The sequence below is a fragment of the Hemicordylus capensis genome, chromosome 2 (genome assembly GCF_027244095.1).
Source record: "Hemicordylus capensis ecotype Gifberg chromosome 2, rHemCap1.1.pri, whole genome shotgun sequence".
Classification (NCBI taxonomy): domain Eukaryota; kingdom Metazoa; phylum Chordata; class Lepidosauria; order Squamata; family Cordylidae; genus Hemicordylus; species Hemicordylus capensis.
In genome coordinates, this window is record NC_069658.1 from 325,589,219 (window position 1) to 325,606,426 (window position 17,208).

General features: G+C 45.2%; 1 protein-coding gene across 4 annotated transcripts in view; it reads left to right on the top strand.

Moving 5' to 3' along the window:
- CACNA2D2 (calcium voltage-gated channel auxiliary subunit alpha2delta 2) overlaps positions 1-17,208 on the top strand; it is an 885,048-nt gene that overhangs the window by 756,828 nt on the left and 111,012 nt on the right. For all 4 annotated transcript variants that reach the window (XM_053287835.1, XM_053287834.1, XM_053287836.1 and 1 more), the window contains 2 exons: positions 2,690-2,797; positions 7,955-8,033. In XM_053287835.1, coding sequence (XP_053143810.1) covers positions 2,690-2,797; positions 7,955-8,033 — 187 coding nt within the window. The remainder of the gene's footprint in view (positions 1-2,689; positions 2,798-7,954; positions 8,034-17,208) is intronic.

The window sequence follows — 17,208 nt, forward strand, 5'->3', positions numbered from 1 at the left end:
CCCCAAACCATTCGATAGTAGGGTTGTTGGAACTGGAGGAGATTCCCCTTTACCCAGCAGTCCTTCTCTAGAAATGCCTTCACCTGCACTGCAAACCCAGCACATTTGACCCAATGAGACAGCAGCTGCAAAGTGGGACCAGCAGCATATATGCATATCATCAGTATCATTCTCCCAGACAACATATGTCTGTTTGTCATGGGAACCAGGGCTACATTGGGGCAGGGCACTGGTGGTGCTGCATGCTTCCCCCTAGATAAATGACAAACCTCCGTGGCTGATGCTCAAGTTCTAATGGGAGCAGCTGCATCTTCCATTTCATTAGAAAGTTAGCAGGGCCCATCTGAGGGGACTCCGATCAGGCTGGCTACAGTGATGTTGGGCAAAATAAAGATGAATAGCCCTATTAATCGCAGAGCGGTAATAGCCACAACATAATTTCCGTCCAGACAGCCCCTCCTTCTCCTTGTTCATGTGCACCACCTTCACCCCTGGAGAAGCAGCTAAAGAAAACAGATTCCTCACTGCCAGTTTCTTGGACTGAAGATGAGGATTGGAGAGAGGCAGGAAAGAAATAGCTTCAGTGTTCATTATCTTCTGCTCGTGTGTGTGTGTGTGTGTGTGTGTGTGTGTGTGTGTGTGTGTGTACACATATGCATATGCATTATTATTATTCCCTGCCCTTCTCATTTATATAAAAGACCACACTCTTGGACACACATGAACCCTTTTAATATTTAAAAACAAATGCATACAGCTGAATTCCTTCAGATTTGAAGCCTAATGTTTTCTTCCCTGACTGTGACATACCCCAAAATCTAAAACTGCTTCACATATGAAGATTTTATACATAGATATCACTTCTGCCTAGGGAAAAGTACATATATGTACATATATTCTGCCTAGGAAAAAGTACATACAGCTTGATGGATGACCTTTACCGGGGAATCGACAGAGGGAGTGTGACACTGCTGGTTCTTCTGGATCTCTCGGCGTCATTCAGTACCATCAACCATGGTATCCTTCTGGATTGCCTGGGGGAGTTGGGGATAGGGGGCACTGCTTTGCAGTGGTTCTGCTCCTATCTCTCGGGTAGATTCCAGATGGTGGAGCTTGGTAACAGTTGCTCCTCAAAATGGGAGCTGCTATATGGAGAGCCCCAGGGCTCCATTCTGTCACCAATGCTTTTTAATAACTACATGAAACCGCTGGGTGAGGTCATCAGGAGATTTGGTGCTGGGTGTTATCAGTATGCTGATGACACCCAAATCTACTTCTCCTTTTCATCTTCAGGAAATGGCACTCATTTTCTAAATGCCCGCCTACAGGCAGTAATGGGCTGGATGAGAAAGAACAAATTGAAGCTGAATCCAAGCAAGGGGGTTCAGAATCTGAGGGGTGAGTTAGATCTTCCTGTGCTGGATGGGGTTACACTCCCCCAGAAGGAGCAGGTGCGCAGAGTACTCCTCGACCGCCTCACCCTGGTATCTCAGGTGGAGGCCATGGTCAGGAGTGCTTTCTGTCAGCTTCGGCTGATTTGACAGCTACGTCCATTCCTTGAGGACAATGACCTCAAAACAGTGGTGCACCAGCTGGTAACCTCCAGACTTGACTACTGCAATGTGCTCTACGTGGGGCTGCCTTTGTACGTAGTTCAGAAACTTCAGTTAGTTCAGAATGTGGCAGCCAGATTGTCTCTGGGGCAACCCAGAGAGACCATATTATGCCTGTTTTGAAACATTTACACTGGCTGTCGATATGTTTCTGGGCAAAATACAAAGTGTTGGTTATTACCTTTAAAGCCCTGAACAGCTTAGGTCCGAGTTATCTAAGAGAGCGCCTTTTTCTACATGATCCCCACCGCACCTTAAGATCATCGGAGGAGGTCCGTCTCCAGTTGCCACCGGTTCGTCTGGTGGCAACGCAGAAGCGGGCCTTCTCTGTAGCTGCTCCCGGGCTGTGGAATGCACTCCCGGCAGAAATTCATAATTTGAGATCATTGCTGTCCTTCAGGAGAGCCCTTAAAACCTATCTGTTTGGCCTGGCCTTCCAGGGTTTTAAATGATTGACTGTTTTAAACTGTTTTAAATTGTTGCCCTGATTTTCAGGGCTTTCAGCTGTTTAATTGGTTTTATTGTGTTTTAATAGTTTGATTTTAATTGTTAATTTGTTTTAATTGTTTTTATCATGCTGTAAACTGCCCTGAGCCATTTTGGAAGGGGCGGTATACAAATCTAATAAACAAACAAACAAACAAGATATCTCACATACACTATCAGTATGTTATGAATGCACATACGTTTATTTTTTTTAAGTATAAATGACTTAACACCATGTGTACATGGTGTTAAGTAGTATATGTTTGTCAGTCTTTTTTAAAAAAATCTGTTCTCTTCCTGCTTCAAGTAGGGGAAAGTAATGGTCCAAACCAGTCTCAAATAAGCCTGATTCAATCCTAGAAATGACACGTAGTATGGCTGCATTTGTACACTATCCCGCCAGATCATTACTCTGGACATTACTCTGTAATTAGCAATTACAAAGCTAATGCTACCTCCCCGTGTTTCATTTTTACCAAGGAGTATTAGATGTTCAGAAGTATTTGGCATTTTCTTCCATTATCCATTTTTAGTGCAACACTTTTGGCTCTGAGTTCTGCATTCACTAAAATGTGGCATCTTCTTTGCAGTCCAACGTCACGCGAGCCAATTGCAATAAGATGATCATGATGTTCACTGACGGAGGAGAAGATCGAGTGCAGGATGTGTTCGAGAAGTATAACTGGCCCAACAAGACAGTGAGTGTTCAGATTGCATCCTAAAATGGTAGTGCTTCTGTGGTTTTGTTGCTGCCCTTCTAGGCTCACCAGATTATCATCCTGGTGAAATGGTGATATTCTGAAGGCTTTTCCTGCGGTTCTCATTTTCAGGGTTTTGAAGTGCTCTAACAGAGAGCATATTGAGTAGTCCAGATGGCTGCCTTCCTGTGCTTCCCTCAGGGGAAAGGTATCCTGCCATTTGTCAGAACATTCCTCAAGCTCCAGGATGTGCATTATTATAAGAGCACAAGAAACCATCATCTGTGTTAGTGCTGAAGGTTCTTACGGCAGGAGGGACTTCAGCATCTGCCAACAGATCTCTTCCCCTAAGATTTCATGTTTCCAGTCCAGTTGCCACCCTCCCTGTACCAGTGCAGATACACAACCCCACATTCCACAGGTGTGAAATAGGAAAAAATATGGGTAGAGCTGAATTCAGCATTGGTGCTTCTTGTTGCTACAGGACTTTAAGCATTATCAGGGGTGGAGATAATTGAAAAAGGGTGGGAGGGGGTCAGGGGAACAAATGTCCCTGGACTCCTGAGGGAGGAGGACCTGACAGCTGGGCAGCATCTTACGCTTCACTTTCCCCCTCCATGATTCACTGGCACACTCTGTCTCCTGCTTGGAGGAGCCATCTCAGCTTCAAGCCAAAGTATATATGTTTTTAAAAGTTTCTGAGCAGGTAAGTGCATGTGTGCAGGTGTGTGTGTGTGTGTGTGCGCGCGCGCATGTGTGTAAACATGTCTGTATGAATGGGGAGTGTGTGTGATATTATTTGCACAAGAGCGAAAGAGAGGGTGTGCCAATAATGTTTTGTATTTCACCAAAGCCTTACAGTTCTTCTGCATTAAAGAGAAGTGGGGGGAGGTGAGGCTGTTCTCACACACAGGCAAAACTGGACTAGGGATGACCAGCCCAGTTTTGCCTGCACGTGAGAACCACGAGGAGCTGTGTGGTTCCTGGTGGCAGCACAGCAGTAGACCTGCAAGGGAGCCCCAGCTGTTACCTCGGATTAAGGGCGCAAATGCGCCATTTGCCCAGGCTAACTGATTCCGTGTCGGGGCCATGCGGCTCCATGCGGCACCCACACACCAGCATCCTCCTGGCCAGTGTCAAAAACCTCTCCATAATGCACCATGCACTCGACCATTTGTGCTGTTCACTCCCTTGTCCTAGCAGTATGAGATGCAGTGGGTTATTTTCACTTCATAAGCACCAATCTCTGACTTCACACTACTGAAGTTTTCAGCCCTGTTGTTTTTGTTGGTTTGTGCTAAGGACTCCTCCACAGTACATTAACCTCTTCTTAGCGCTGGACATGGAGAATCCAAAATAGCACAGGTGCTTCTTATGGTGAAAACGCTTGGCTACTCTAGACCAGCTTCTCTAGCAGGAGCTGCTCATTGCTGTAGCAGGTTGCTTAGCAAGACCAGGGCTGCTATTCCCTCTGGTGTTTGCTTGTCCTGAAAGTTCTTTTTTTTCTTCTTCTCCCCCAGCAAGATTCTGTGACTCATCATTTAGAAGCAGATACTAAATATACAGTTATTATCTGCAGTTAGCAAGCAAGAGCTAATTTTCTGTCTCCTCTTGCATCCCAGGAGGTTTGTTCTGTGCAGCTGATTGTAGACCTGAATCTTGACCCACTTAACAGTTGTGCACAAAGAGACTTCATTCTCTGTATATCTCCAGCAAATATTTGAGGGGGCTAGGAGTAGCAAGACACTTCCTCATTGGAACCCCTGGATCCAGATTCTCCCCTCAAAACCTATGTGCACAGGCCCAAATAAAAATTTAAACAACGGGCACAGTCATCTGTTTGGGAACCAGGAAAGAGAAACAGGAGACATCCACAAGAGCCAGCTGCCTACCAGAAAATACCATACAGAACAGCTGTCCAAAGGCTAGTTGTGAATGACTCCGGCTACATATTACAGAGCAATGTTTGCCTTAGTTTGAAAGCTTGATCTTTGAAACTGACTGGCCTGATATTCCACCAAATGGCTGTGTGCTGGCCAAGACAAATGCCAGATTTAAAACACAGAACAACATCGATCACTATTGACAACATCTATCAACATCTCTGTTACACCGTGCCTCTTTTCTTAGCATGGATCTCATATGGAGGCTTGACCATATGAGCGGGAAGAAGGGCAGGTGAAGTCCCTCTTGTTCAGCTGCTTTATCTGGGATGAATTTTTCCCGTTGTAAGCTGGGCATGAGCCGGGGGGGGGGTAGTAGGCAGCATCAGCCCACCCAGCTTTTTGCATACGGAACCTTATAAATGAGTCAAGAAACATGTCCAGATAGCTAAGGAACCAGCTGTCTGACCTGCATCAACTCAGTCACAGGGACAGGGAGAAGTGGCTAACTCATGCTTTATTGCTGGATTCCGCCTCATTTGATATGAGCTATTTAGACAGTTGATCTTCCTGCCTGCCTTCTCCCGCACTGAGCCACTGCCCCTTTAATGGGGCGTCTAACACGCTGGCACTGTTTTATTGCCTGCACTGACCTTGAAGTGCCTGGAAAGTTCCTTTAAAACTTTGCATGGACTTTTGCTACAGGAAAGGGGCGCTTTTGTCAACGCTGCTGGGTTGACTGGGTTTTACAGAGATTCCGTCAGAATTAGCTGTACTGTACATAGAAATATCACCCTAATGGGTAGAAGTTCTGATATGCTTTGGACTCAAAATTTGGTCACACAGTTTTCACAGCTATTTCCTCTGATGGTTTTGTCAACTGTTGCTATCACTTTCTAGAAATCCTACTACAACTGTGCAGCTGCACTGTTGTCACAAAGCACCTACAACTCCAAACTTATTTCTTGCACATAGAAGACCAGTGCTATAAATGTGCAAACAACTGAAGACACCAATTAGAGGATAGGCAGGGATGGAGAGCGTTACTGTAAATGATAGCAACTGCATGTCTTTACTGACAAATATGGAGGAATCAAATTCATGCCTCCTCACTGGCAATCCCTTTCCCAGTTCAGTAAGTCCAATCCTCCAGCTGAATGATGAAATGAGTGATCAAGCTTTCCCAGCTAATCTGGAGATAGTGCATGTTTGCTTTCTTGGGCCTGTTGATTTTGGGGAAGGATTGTGGGTTAGTTTTATTCCCCACCCACCCTATTTTTTGCGAGAATAAGAGGCCTCCCCGTCCAACAGTGGGTTCAGGAGCAGTGGTCAGTTCAGTTTGCTTAGCCAATCACTCTTTCCTCCTCTGAATTATCACTGTATGTTTAGCTTGTGTTCAAGGGAATGGTTCAGTCTGCCATGCCCAAATTCAGTCTCTAAAGTAAGCTTTGGGATGGATGCTGGCTGAACACACTCAACATATTGCAGGGACTGTCTTCCACATCTCTCCTATAGCTCAGAATAAGGGAGAGAAGGCAGGAGACAGGGGACAGAGAAGGCAGAAGAAAACAGAGGTGGCTTTTCTCCCTGCCCTGTCTCTTCCAAGATCAGGAGAACATTATCACCAGTGGGGAAGAAGGGCCCAGGAAGAGACTTTCCTCCCCCTCCCACCTCTACATCCCCCTGTGATTCCTAACAGATCCTTCTTTCTACATATGTAAAAATAACTACATCTTTTAATGTAAACCGCCCTGAGCCATTTTTGGAAGGGTGGGGTAGAAATCAATCAATTAATCAATAAACTAGGACTTATAACTAGGTCCCACACATACTTCATCCAAAAATGATGTTGGGTCTACTTGTTTTTCTACTGTCCACCTAATTTTTTTTTTAAGCTGATGTTTCCTTATTGTAAAATTCGGAAATGTATGGCAGAAGTATTGTTCTTCATTTGACATGAAGCTGTACAGAAGTGTTTTTGCACAGCAGCACAACACTAGAGGACCCAACATCGTGTAGGTCCTTTATAAATATTAATTAACAGATGATGAATAGCAGTATTAACTTGATCAGCTGCTCTGCTTCATCTTAGGGCCAATTCACATGGCCATTGGGCATGTGACAGCTGCTTAAAAGCGCATGGCCCATTGCCACCACACACAGGATTCTGCTTTTGTTACACCACTACAAACAACACTTGAGGGCATTTGCTTACATGTGCCAGTTTGGTTATAATATGTTAGATGATACACACAAGCAACTGGCAGTGTTCTGGGAGCCAGGGCGTGCTACATTTTGGTGATTTTTTCCCCTGCACACCCACTGATTGTGGGAATTTGTCTTTATTTTAGTATATAAATGGTTCATCATATTCCATGGTTTTATCGTGTGGTGAGTCATCTTGACCATTTTGGAGGAGTCAGGATACAAATGTACAAAGAAATAATGTATATTTTTTAATGAAAATTCCATACTGAGTCACCAAGCCACACTGTTGCATAGCATGTGCTACACTATTCAAGCACAGCCAAGTTAGTTGGCTAAATCACATGGGCAATGGGACTTGGGTTTCTTGGTTCCATTGCTATAGCCAGCTAATTGGATCACAATGAGCAAGAGGAAGCCTTTTGGATATCTTGACAGATACTCAGAGAACAATGTTTTTGGTGCATGGCAAGGACTTCATACAACTGGCTGGCCACAGGCAGGAAGCTGAGACGCCACTAACATGTAGCCGCTGGTCATGCAAATCGGTCCCTATTAGGTATCTCCAGATTTAATTGTAGAATCCCCAGCTCTCAAGAGTTACAGTTGCTGAGTGAAAAGGCATTTTTTGTGAGTTTCTTTTACACATGCTAACATTTCAAAATTAATAGTTTATTTCTTGGTCTTGGGGGAAGGTCAGTAGAAACTGCCTCCTCCCACTTAATGGGGGACACTCCAGCTTTATTTTTTTTCTGTTCTCCATGGACCTTTACACACAGCAGGCTTTATCATGGGTTTACTGCAAACTCAAAGTTGTCCCCAAAAACCGACGCAAATAGTAGATTTTTTTACCTCTGATATGCATTGGACTGCACTCTAACATGCAGTGAAAAACCCATAGTGTGTAAACTGCTCCCCAATAACTCTCAGGGACTTTGAGGCAAATCTGGCAGATATGTGAGCACACACCCTCCATTCCGGAGGAGATGCGAGTTAAAGGGCTTTAAAAGCCCTGTGTCAAAAGCTTCCATCTCTTTTTCCTTGAAGAAACCCTTCTTCTTTTCCACAGGTACGAGTGTTCACCTTTTCTGTTGGACAACATAATTATGATGTCACTCCCCTGCAATGGATGGCTTGTGCGAATAAAGGTAGGAAGACTGGCTCAAAGGTAGAAGCCCGACAAAGCCATATGAAAAAGGGGGTGGGGAGGGGCATGTATTCTTTGCTGTTGAAACTACAAAGGAAAGTTAATGCTTAGTTTTCAACAGACTGAAGAAAGCTACTTTTTTCTCTCAGCCAGTTTCAAACTTTCCCCTCTCAGCTATTATGCATCGCTTGTTTATATGTAATTATTAGCATGAATTGTGTGATATCAGAATAAAGACAATGGAGCTCTTCTCACAATCGGTGAGAAGAGCTCAAGAGCAGTCTGTGGAAATGGCGAGTTTAGCCTGCCTTCCCTGCACACAATCTCCTGTTCTTCTCTGGGCAAGAGGATTGCCTGCCTAGACAAGCGGGGACTCACCTGACAGCTCCGGGGTTCAGGGTGCTGGGACATACCGCCGTGTGTAGCTCCGCTCCCAGGAGTCCCAATAATTCACCGCACCACTGCTTTATGAGTGCGAATGATTACTGGGATCCCCCTCCCCCCCGTGTGTCAGCTGCAGGCTGACACACGATCAAAAAAATGGCATTAAGGGAGCACTCGCTACCTTCACCTCATTTTAGCAGGAGGATGTTTTGGTGGGTTCACCGCCATGTAGCCAGCAGGCTTGGTCGCGATCCCGGTGGTTCACATGAGTGTGCAAAACCAGGCTGGGCTCCCTTAACCAGTTTTGCACACTCATGTGAATAGCCTCAATGAATGCCAAGCAACATTTGCTATTCTGGAATTGGTAACATCAGAGGCAAAGCATCTTAAATCTGGCCTCCGCTTGTCCAAAATGGACTGAAGGCCAAACTACCCTATGTGGAAACTGCCAATGAAATCAAGAGGAACTTTAAAAAAATGAGTAGAAAATACAGCCTCTGAAGCCACCAGGAAGTGTATTTTTTACCCATTTTCATTTCCTTTTGGAGACATTTCCAGGAGGTATCCCCAAGGAACCACGAGCTGGAATATCTTGAGTAGCAGCTTGTTCCAGCCCATAAGACCAAAAAAAGAAGTTACAGGCACAGAGGAGGGACTGGAGGAAGATCTGTTCTTTGGAGGATTTGCTGGCTGCCTCTAAGTTTGAGCTTCCCCACTAACTTGTTTGTTGAGAGGAGGGATGCAAACCCCTTGCTTTCTCCCCATTGCATTCTCCTTTCTGCCCTTCTTACTCCTTTCTTCTACCTTTTGCCCCTGCTTTCTGTCCTCTCCCCCATTTCAGCTTTCTCCCCATTTCTGCCTTCTTCCCCTGTGTTCTGCTTTCCCCCCTTCTGCTTCCTCCCTTTTTGCCTTCTCCCCGTGTTTCCCCCCTCCCCCCGCTGCTGCCACTTTTGCCTTCTGCCCCTTCTCCCCACCCCTGCCTGGCTTTCCTCCATTTTGGCACGCTTGGATAAATACACAAGTCCACTGGAATGGAGGAAAGCAGGGGGACGCTCCTGCCTTGGTGACTGGGCTTTCCTCCACCCCCACCCGTCCCCAGCTCCAGTGCTCACCAGCCGCTACTGTTCATATCTCCAGTGCTGAGAACAAGCTGACCTCACATAGTCGTGAGAAGTAGTAAGCTTGCTTTTATTTATCCATTCATTTTACATCTCATAGATTCAGGGTAATTTAAATGTAATTCCAGCCTTTTCCTCCCTTTTCCTCCCCTCCCAGAACACTTAATGGGGATTTTTACTGAAAATCCAAAGTCTGAATTTTAGGAAGGACTTTGTAATGACACTCTGAATTCTCTTTGCAGCAAAAAGGATAAAAGGGTATTTTTGAACACATTGGTCCCAACAAGCACCTTAAGAACATAAGAACAGCCTGGCTGGATCAGGCCCAAGGCCCATCTAGTCCAGCATCCTGTTTCCCACAGTGGCCCACCAGATACCTCTGGGGAGCCCACAGGAAGAGGTGAGGGCATGCCCCTCTCTGCTGCTGTTGCTCCCCTGCAACTGGTATTAAGAGGCATCGTGCCTCTGAGGCTGGAGGTGGCCCACAGCCACCAGACGAGTAGCCATTGATAGACCTGTCATCCATGAATTCATCTAAGCCCTTTTTAAAGCCATCCAAGCTGGTGGCCATCACCACATCCCATGGTAAAGAATTCTATAGATTAATTATGTGCTATGTGAAAAAGTACTTCCTTTTGTTGGTCCTAAATTTCATGGCCTTCAGTTTCATGGGGTGACCCCTGGTTCTAGTGTTGTGAGAGAGGGAGAAGAATTCCTCTCTGTCTACCCTCTCCACTCCATGCATAATTGTATACACTTCGATCATGTGTCCCCATAGTCACCTCTTTTCCATTGTAAAGAGCCCCAGATGCTGTAGTCTAGCCTCATAAGGAAGGTGCTCCAGGCCTCTGATCATCTTGGTTGCTCTCTGTACCTTTTCCAGTTCTACAATAACCTTCCACCAAAGTTGCTTTCTGGCAAAATTCAATTTAGGTAGAAACTTGCCTAGTTATCTTTAATTTTAGTTTGTGATGAGATTTTAAAGTTGATAGTCAATCATTAGTGCTCTCATCTTCATTTGCCATTTCAGTTCTCATGCAAAAAGCTTCTTCTCTCCACTGGGCATGCTCATTCTATGGCTACCAAAAGCTAAGCCACGAGAATCACACACTGTCTGTCTGCTGACCTGAGAGAAACCTTGGGCTGCTGCCAGCCTAGGGCCCAAACAGGGAGGTCTACCGTCTCTGCCTAAAACTACATACTCAGTCTGGACAAAAATTTTGGCAAAGAAAGCAAAGCTAGTTAGAAACCGGGAGGAAGTTTCCATAAGAGCAAGCATTATGTCACGGTGTGTTACTCATCTGAATATTTTGTACAGCTGCAGTACATTGGAAGCAAGATCCTTCCCAGAATGCTATTTCTAATTATAGCTGCAGAAAATAGAATATTGTTTGTTTTTAAAGATTTATATATTTGTAGACCACATTTCTGCCAATGGATGGCACCCAAAGCGATGTACAAAATAATCTAAACCCATAAATATCAATATAACAGTCAATTTTAAAAACCCAGCAGCACAGACAAATAAAGACATTCATAACTAGATTAAAACAGTAGCAGTTACAAACATTCAATTACCCAGCGGGGAAAGCTTTTTGAAAGAGCCCCATTTCCCTTCTTGCTGAAAGACAACTGCAGGAACCAAACAAACCCAGCTAAGCAAGACACTCCACACTGTGTCTACCCCTCAGCTTCACATCCTCTAATAGGGGAGGGGGTTTTCACCTCTAAGAGGGGAGGGGGTGCAGAGTAAGGTTTCCCTGGAGTTCTATAGGAACAGGGAGGTCCAAATATTTAACTTTTCATTTTCCCGGAATGTAATCCTCTGCAATGTACCCCTCCTGGGAAAATCCCAGTCTTTTCCATGTGTCTTGTCCTGGAGCAGCACTCTATAGATTGCCCCTCAGGGCATACCGCACCAGCAAATCCTACTTCAAATGTTTCAGTACATCGTATGTAAGGAAGGGAAGGGAAGGAGAAAAACAGGGAGCTGGCTGTGCTTCTTGCTCTATGAATAGTCAGTTCTTAGGCTGCTCAATAAAAACTCGAAGAATCCATTTGTGGGCTCACCAGCCAGCAAGTCCTTGATATCACATGCTAGCAAGAAGTCAGAACCAGGAACGCTTACAGCCTTGATAAGCAGCCATTTTTTTCCTGAAGGACCACTCGGAGAAAAGAGTGAGGGACAGTCAGGGCTGGGCTAGAGCGGGGCATATCCCCAAGCAAAACCTCCTGCAGCCTACTCTGCCCCACCCTCTGTGGCTCCTGGTCCAGCCTCCCCATCCCTCCCTGGCCCAACAAGCTTACTAGGCAGGAGCAGTGGTGGCAGCAACTTGTTCTTCAGTGCCACTCCCTGTGGCAGTGCTAAAGAACAAGCTGTCACCCCGGCTGCTGCTGCTGCTCAATATGTTCATCTACCTTTGGACTCTGGCTGGGCTTATCGGTCAACAGAGTGGGAAAGGAAGGCAAAGAGCTGTCAAGAAGAAGCAATTTAAAAATAGCTGAAATGCACACAGGTGGTTTGTTTGGTTTTCATTGCCTGTCTCTAAAGACAGCCCAGTAGGCTTAGTTAGGGACAGGACATCTGGGAACTGTAAAATGGTGCCAGTGCCCAAGGTGGTGGTGGTGCTGAAGAAGGAGCCATTGCCACTGCTTCCACCCCCCACCCCACCCCACCCCCCACAAGTGCCCCACACAGGGTTCTGGTAAACATACTGAGAACTGGTGGCAGCGGCAAGACCTTCCTCAGTGTTGCTGTGGGCAGTGGGCGAGTTTTAGAATTCCCTGAAGCCTCAGCCTCCTGATGCTCCTCTGGGAATTCCACAAGGGCACTGCCTGTGCGTGGCTACCCTGAAGGTGGAGCTGCAGCTACTGCTACCCAGGAAGCTTGCCATCTCAGGAGGAGGGAACAGGGCAGCAGCAGCAGATGCTCTTCTTTTAGCACTTCTGCTGGAGCTGGAGCAGGGGTGGAAAGCACTGGGCAGGAGTGCCATAGGGCCTATGGGTCCTGGCAGGTGCCTGAGTTGGCTGGCCTCTGATCAGTCCTGCGGTGGTGGCCAGTGCCTCGAAGCTCACTCTCTAAAGTTGCCTGCCAGCAAGTTCTATTGTTGCAGATGCCACATTCTTCATGCCTCTTTTTCAGCTAGGCTGGAGGAAAGGTGGCACACCTGATGAGGCCAGCTGGAGCCTCCAGTTACTGATGGGATATGCAACCTTATAAAGATGTGCAGGTTCCTCACCTTGCGTAATCAATTAAGTGACTAGTGCACTTATTGCTTACCTTTTGCCAACTTAATTTATATAGGATAATCATTTGCCAGTAGAAGAGGAGTGCATGTATTTTTCAAAATTAGGGTTAGGATTAATATTGTTGGGCTTCCTTTTCTGCTTGCGTAAGATTTTGTAAAATTACCTGTTGCACAAGTGTAAAATTCAGTGTAACTAAAAAGCTTGCGTGCTGTCACACTAACAGATAGGATACCACGTTACCTATTTTATCTCTTATTCTCTGAGATCAACAAATGGCAAAACCTTCTGTGTACCTTTGCTAAGGCTCTGAGGCTGCCCTCCCCTCCCATGCCCTGTCTTCAGTTGCCTTTGTTCATCACATTGAGTCCCTTTTAATCTCATTCACCTTCCTCTGTATCTGAAACCTCCTGTCCCTACCTCTCCTTTATCCGAGATTGCCTCGTGTGGCCTTTTGTTCAGCAGCACTGGCTTTCGTTTCACACCTCCTGTACCTGTCAGCTGATGGCAAGGCCTGCAAGGGCTTGCAGTAATCCATCTTCTCATTGTCCTGTCCTGTGCAAATGCCTCTGGTCATTTATGCCTGTATCCCTGTTTCTTTCCTTCACCTACCTTGCCCTTTTAAGCCTCACCTGAGGGGTGACTTTCTGTTTATGTCCTTGCTTGTTCTCACTGCGATTCAAATGTTATAGTCCCTGTTACTTTAAGGATGCATTCATGGGTATGCATCAGAGCATATTAACAGTCTTCATCACACATCATTGTACTTGTGTGTATATCTTGATGAATTTTGCATCTCACAACAGATCTGTGTGCAATCTGGGAAACCCAGAAAAACATGTTGTAATATAGAACATTCCACATGAAACATACAGCATTATTTCCACCCTGTGCATCTGCAAGAGAAGTGCATACATGTCTGGATTCTGTATTGTAAACTCATGATCATTGTAATCAACAAGACAAAAGGCGTGACTCAGGCTGCCTGAGGGCAGCCTTGCAAACATAAATCCATAAAATGTAATCCTACAAATATTTTTTACTACCCTGCCTGCTCACACATACTTATCATAGCCATTGGTGGCACATTACCAGCTTGCAAGAAGAAAGAACTGATTCTTTCAGTTTACAGAAGCTCCTCTGTATAGTAATTTGGAGGTCATTCTTATTCACAGCTGACAACAATGGAGGAAAGATAAATTTTTGCTAAAGAAAGCTCACTGGCTGCTTCATAGGCAGTGTGAGGCACAGAAATAGTAATAACCTAGAAATGCAATAACCTACCTCACATGGTTGTTGTGAGCATGTATGAGATAAGAGTAATAAAGCACATTAAGAGGCTATCAGCATGGTTCCCATAGTAATATCAACAGCAGCATCTTCAAGGCTTCTGCAGTGCATCTTTCTAACATGTACAAATATTAGACCTGTGCAGTATCAGATTTCCAGTATCAGAAATGACTTGATATTGGCAATAATTCTGATCCAATATAGGGAAGCCTATATCGGATCAGAATTATCTGATATGGTATTGGGGGATATTGGGTAGAATATTGGATAAATTATCAGAATATCAGAGCACAAAATGGTGGCGGAAATATGAAATGGTGGGGGAAAGCCATCTTCTGCCATCGAAGTGCCTGCCTGCCTGCCTGCCCGTGCATTTATCTATTTATTTAGGCAATTTTTAATTTAATTTTTGCTTACTTTAAAAAGCAAGTGGTAGTTTCTTGGATGTTACACCACTTTCCTTGCGATTCTTGGATGTGACATAACTTCCCCTGTGATTCTCAGATGTGATATCACTTTTTGCCTCGATTCTCAGATGTGGATACAATTTCTGGGTTACTTTTTTCAAAATTTTAAAATGTGCATGGAGTCCTGCCATCCTGGACTACATGTGTGCCTAATTAAAAGAGCTCTCTGCCTTGCCATTTCCGCCTTCTTTTAAAAAAAATTTCCTCATAGACGTCTATCGGGATTTTTACCTATAATTATCAGATTTCTGATCAGAAATCCAATCATGATAATGATACTGATATTCTGAAGGCTCAAAAGATGCGATACCTATATCTATCATATCAGATCCGATACAATATTTCTAATAATGCACAAGACTTGCAAATATGATGTCAGACGCGGGGGTTAGCCACGCCCCTGCAACTGATGTCAGACGCGGGGGGGCGTGGTCTGGCTCCCGAACGGACCATGCAGCCTCATTCATGAGTTAGATCCAGGCCAGCGCTGCATTTGCAGCATGGCCAGGAGCGGCTCTCCCTGCCTTAAAGAGGAAGGAGGCAGGGAGAGCCTCTCCTGACCGCGTTGCGAACGCAGCGCTGGCCATCTAACTCCCAAACTGAGCTGTGAGGTCCCATTCAGGAGCCACACCACGTGTGGCTAAACCCCACATCTGACATCAGACGTAGGCAGCGCTGGCCATTTAAATGGCAGCACTCGCCATTTAACTCCCAAACGCGGCAGCGCGGTAGGGATATGCATAGAACCGGCAAGGGCCGGTTCAACGGCGAGTGGAGATGGCTTTAAGGGCAGGGTGGGTGCACTTACACACACACACCCCGCCGGGGTGGGTATACTTGGAAGGCGCGGCACCTGAGGGGTGGCGGCCCGGGTTCTTAGAATCCGGTCACCCAATAGTAGCTTCGCCCCAGGTCTGCCTTGTGTTTCTTTTTTTATTATGAGTCCTTTGGAGACAGGTAATCATCTTTATTTTTTATTTATTTTTCTACATAAATCGCTTTGAAAACATTTGTTGAAAAGCAGTATATAAATGCTCATTGTCGTAGTTGTCATTGTCATTGAGTGAGGATGGAAAGATGGAAGACATTACCTGCAAATGCTCTGATGAAGCCCTGGTTAAGCTTTGTTTTTAATTAAAATCAGCCTCAGGGAGGCTGAGCAGACAGGTAAGCGAGCAGGAAGTGCTTATCCTTTACCCCCTGGTCATTTTCCTACTCAAATGTGCCCCCCAGCTCACACACACATACACACAGGTTTCCAGACAAGACCCTTGTAAATACCCTCCCTTTGCTCCAAGATGGAGTCTCCCTTTGCAGTCCTTCAAGGCTCATTTTCATTTCTTTAAAAATGCTGAGGCTTCATTACACGCATTTGTACATCTAGTTTGCCAGGGAAAGCTTCTTAAAAAGGCAAAGGCTTTTGTAACCATTTGAGTCAACAAGCTCCTCTTGGCTTTTGTTTTGTTTTAGTATCTGATGAGTATATGACCAAGTGGGATTTTAATTTGCCTCTCTCCATTTTTGCAGTGACCTTTTAGAAATGTATTTATTACCCACCCCTGTTGATGAAGTTTCTGCTTCTCAGCTTTTCTCTCATTGTGCCCTTTGTTCTGAAGGGCATTGGGAGGAGGAGGAGGACCTTTGTTTCTTGAGAGCTTTGCCACCCCCTGCTGCTAGTTCCCCAGGCTTCTGCTTCTGACATCAAAGGTATGCTGAGAGCAGCAGTGACATCATGGGGTGGGGGTGGGGGATGAGTTCCACTAAAGACAGCAGGAGTTCCTGAAACAGAGAAAAGCTATAGTATGAGGAATGTCCTACTGTTTGCTATAGCTGGTACCACTTTCTGTTTAGCAAAGAGAATAAGGAGGGCATACTGCTTAAGAATAAGAGGACAGGGAGCCCACTGTTCCATTGTTCTGTTACAGCAAGGGTATGGGGTTTAGGAATGAAATTGTTGGCAAGAAGGAGCATTAGGTTTTTAGCACTGAAAGGGAATGTTTTTGTTTTTATTGGTTGAAGCAGTATAAATGGGCATCAGCTCTTATAGGTTGTTGTTGTTTTCCCCACTAGTAGCTTCCTCAACAGCTGTAACTATGATGACCCAATCTGAATTGGGACTGTTGTGAAGGGTTGTTGACTGATGCCTCAGGGATGATTGGTCAACACCCCCAGTTCAGGCAAATGTGGGAAATTTAGCTCAAAAAGGACGAGACAGTTCCAAACAGTTTTAATTTGTGCAAGCGCCTGAACTCAAGAAAATCAGATTAAGAGAGAGGTTCTAATTAACAAAAGTTTATTGTAAGAAAAACAAATAAATGCAATAAGACTAGGTTACTAGGCAGTCCTAGCATAAAAGTAATACAAATATTACAAATATGAAAACTGACTATTGTAAGGCACATTCAGCTTAAAGTTCCAAATTATGTGTAAATTCCCAGGCGGGCTGGAGAGAGTTACTTTAAGATTGGGGGGTAAGGTTCCAGAAATTAGAGAGAGGGATAGATTCAACCCTAAAGGAGCCGGGCAAGAAGCTATATCACCTGTCTTCACGAAGATCCGACTCGGACAGCTGGAGACTAGTGTCTGTCTGGGGGGGTGACGTGGAAAGCAGGAGAGTTGTAGGAATTAGTGTGGAGGGATGCCCATGAGAATGGCTTCTCGGTGGACCCAG